The sequence below is a fragment of the Propithecus coquereli genome, unplaced genomic scaffold, assembly GCF_000956105.1.
Source record: "Propithecus coquereli isolate 6110/MARCELLA unplaced genomic scaffold, Pcoq_1.0 Scaffold270, whole genome shotgun sequence".
NCBI classification, from domain to species: domain Eukaryota; kingdom Metazoa; phylum Chordata; class Mammalia; order Primates; family Indriidae; genus Propithecus; species Propithecus coquereli.
The window spans coordinates 1,250,668-1,253,079 of NW_012148286.1; the positions used below are offsets into that span (position 1 = coordinate 1,250,668).

General features: G+C 39.5%; 1 protein-coding gene across 2 annotated transcripts in view; it reads right to left on the reverse strand.

The window, feature by feature from the left end:
* Positions 1 to 535: 535 nt before the first annotated feature.
* PLA2G4A (phospholipase A2, group IVA (cytosolic, calcium-dependent)) overlaps positions 536 to 2,412 on the reverse strand; it is a 158,333-nt gene continuing 156,456 nt past the window's right edge. The window contains exon 18 of one of the 2 annotated variants that reach the window (XM_012647830.1): positions 536 to 1,125. In XM_012647830.1, the coding sequence (XP_012503284.1) occupies positions 994 to 1,125 (132 nt within the window). In that variant the 3' untranslated portion in view covers positions 536 to 993. The remainder of the gene's footprint in view (positions 1,126 to 2,412) is intronic. The other variant, XM_012647831.1, reaches the window with a different exon arrangement.

Here is a 2,412-nt window from a genome sequence, read left to right on the forward strand (position 1 = left end):
ACAAGTGAGTAGAGAGCTTAAAGAAAGGTAATTCTAGGAAAGGAGAACGGCAAAGAGCAAAGGAAGAAGACGAAGACCTCAGCTTCGGAGCATCAATCCTGAGCCGCGGCACTGAAACCACCGCTGTGCGACACAGCCTGGCCGGAGACCAGTCTTGCAGATGCCAACAGCAGGCCGCTTCATAAAGCCCGATACGGCCCTTGCCTCTTTTCTGGATTATTCTCTGGGGTCAGCTACACTGGTTGGTAGATAAGTGGTCCAGGACAGTATCAGCAAAATGAAATGAAGCATTAGAAGTGATGATATATTTTTTGTACTTATTTAATAAATATATACCACTTGTTCAACAAATTATATATTTCTTTCTTTAAGAAAAACAACTATGATTTAAATGAAAAGTTTCACATTGAGTGTAGGATCGAAACCTGTTGGGTTTGGATGTAGTGAATCTGAGACTCTTTCATAGCCACGTTACAGTATCTCATTAAAAAGAATAACAAAAAAACTCAGTTATTTCATGTTAATTTGTACATCAATGTATTTATTTCATATATGCAAATATAAATAAAAACTAGTGTTGTTTCATGGAATGAATGAATCTAGTCAGTGAATAACATTCACACACAATGGGAGGTCTTACTCATTGAGATCGAACTGTTAAATATGTTAAAAGGAAAACCACATTTTTAAAAAAAGCACATATAAGAAATTGGTGAGAAATGTTTAAAAATACAGTATATGCCCCTACGTTTGCATCAGAAAATTCACACTGACAGAAACTGTAATTAAGTACAACTTTGCGTAATCGACATCATTTGTCAACCTAACAAACTCGTAACAGTATTCTTCCCACGCAGCTCAATAACTGCAACTTTGAGTATCAGCCCATTTCTTATGACCAGTACAGCCATCTGTCCTGTGCTTCTAAATCCAGTTGTCATGGAAATTCAAATTCTTCAGTGTCAGAAACTGCTGCCCTTTCCGGGACGCAAGCTATGCCGGGGGTTTACTTAGAAACTCCTTGTTGAAAAATCTTCTTGCCTCAATATTACTGAGGGAAACAGAGCAACGAGATGGATTCTGTCTTCTATATTCAATGCTTTCAACCATGGCATCTTTTATCACCTACAGATAGAGGCAGAAGATGTCTAATTAGCGTTGCTATGAACTCATTTAAACATTTTTTGACCAAAACAAAAATATAATTGATCTTTCTATAAGACTATTCTTTTGGAAATATATGGGGAGAAATCTGTGAGTTGTACATGCACATTTAAATTCAACATCCCACCATTACACTCGTGTTAAGCTCATATCCAGCTACTCTTCCTTCCCCCACCAGAGAAAAAAGTATTCTGGGGATGTTCCAGATTTTGTGCTGATAAAGCCGGGAATGAAATTTTTGTAACATGGTAAATTTATGTTGGCTCTGTCCTTCGCAGAGAAAGTGATAATAGGGAAGAAACAAGTAATTACTAAATCTATAATTTGTGTTCTTTATAGCTAGTGGGCAAGTAGAAATGAAAGAACACAAGAAAAGTACAAACTTTCCCTGCTGGGGAGAGAAGGCATTGCTGAAGACTTGCCTGCTTCCTCAACCGAACGAAAACAGTTATAAAACCTGAGTGCCCTCTATCTAGGAAACACCGTGCTCTGAGATTTCACTGATGAAAATGCATTGCCATTTTTTATTCAAGTTAATGGTGACCAGAAGAAAATATAGGCAACTGCAACCTCTGAGAATTGCTATTAGAATTATCATGTACTGTTTATGGTATGAAGTTAGCCTGTTGGGAATTTGAGGCTAGAAGAAACCATTTGGAATTTGGTAGAAACAGTTATTGCAGAGCAATGGGAATGGGCTTTGGAACAGAGGCCTGAATCTTGGCTCTGTTGCTGCTTTAGAACCTTGTTAAAGTTAGGATCACCCCATTACCCAGGACAGGACTATGAGATTTTATCTTAAATGACCAATGAACTGGACATTTCAGGGCATCGAGAAATAGAGGCAAGTCACACAGTTATCCCACAATTCCCTGTATTCTCTACCCCAGGGTTTGTTAAACAACATTGAGGCATTTCAGCCCTCTGCCATGGGTAGGAACACCTGGCAAGTCTGAGCAGTTTAGGACCCCATGGCCTCCTCCCACTCAGCTGTTGTGGCCCACTTGGTCTTGGAGATACGTGCATGGAGGGTTTTACCCATCCCCACGTGTGAGCTCATTGGGCAAGCACAGTTCAATGCCTGGAGGAGAGAGATGTGAGACCTCTATGATGCTAACATGCAATTCACATCCTGTTAATTTACGTCAGTCCCACCAGGCAAGCCTCTCGACCTCTAACAGTAACTTTAAACAGCACTCATATTCTGAAAAGAGGGAGTTATCATAGGAATGTGATTCCTTTTTTTTT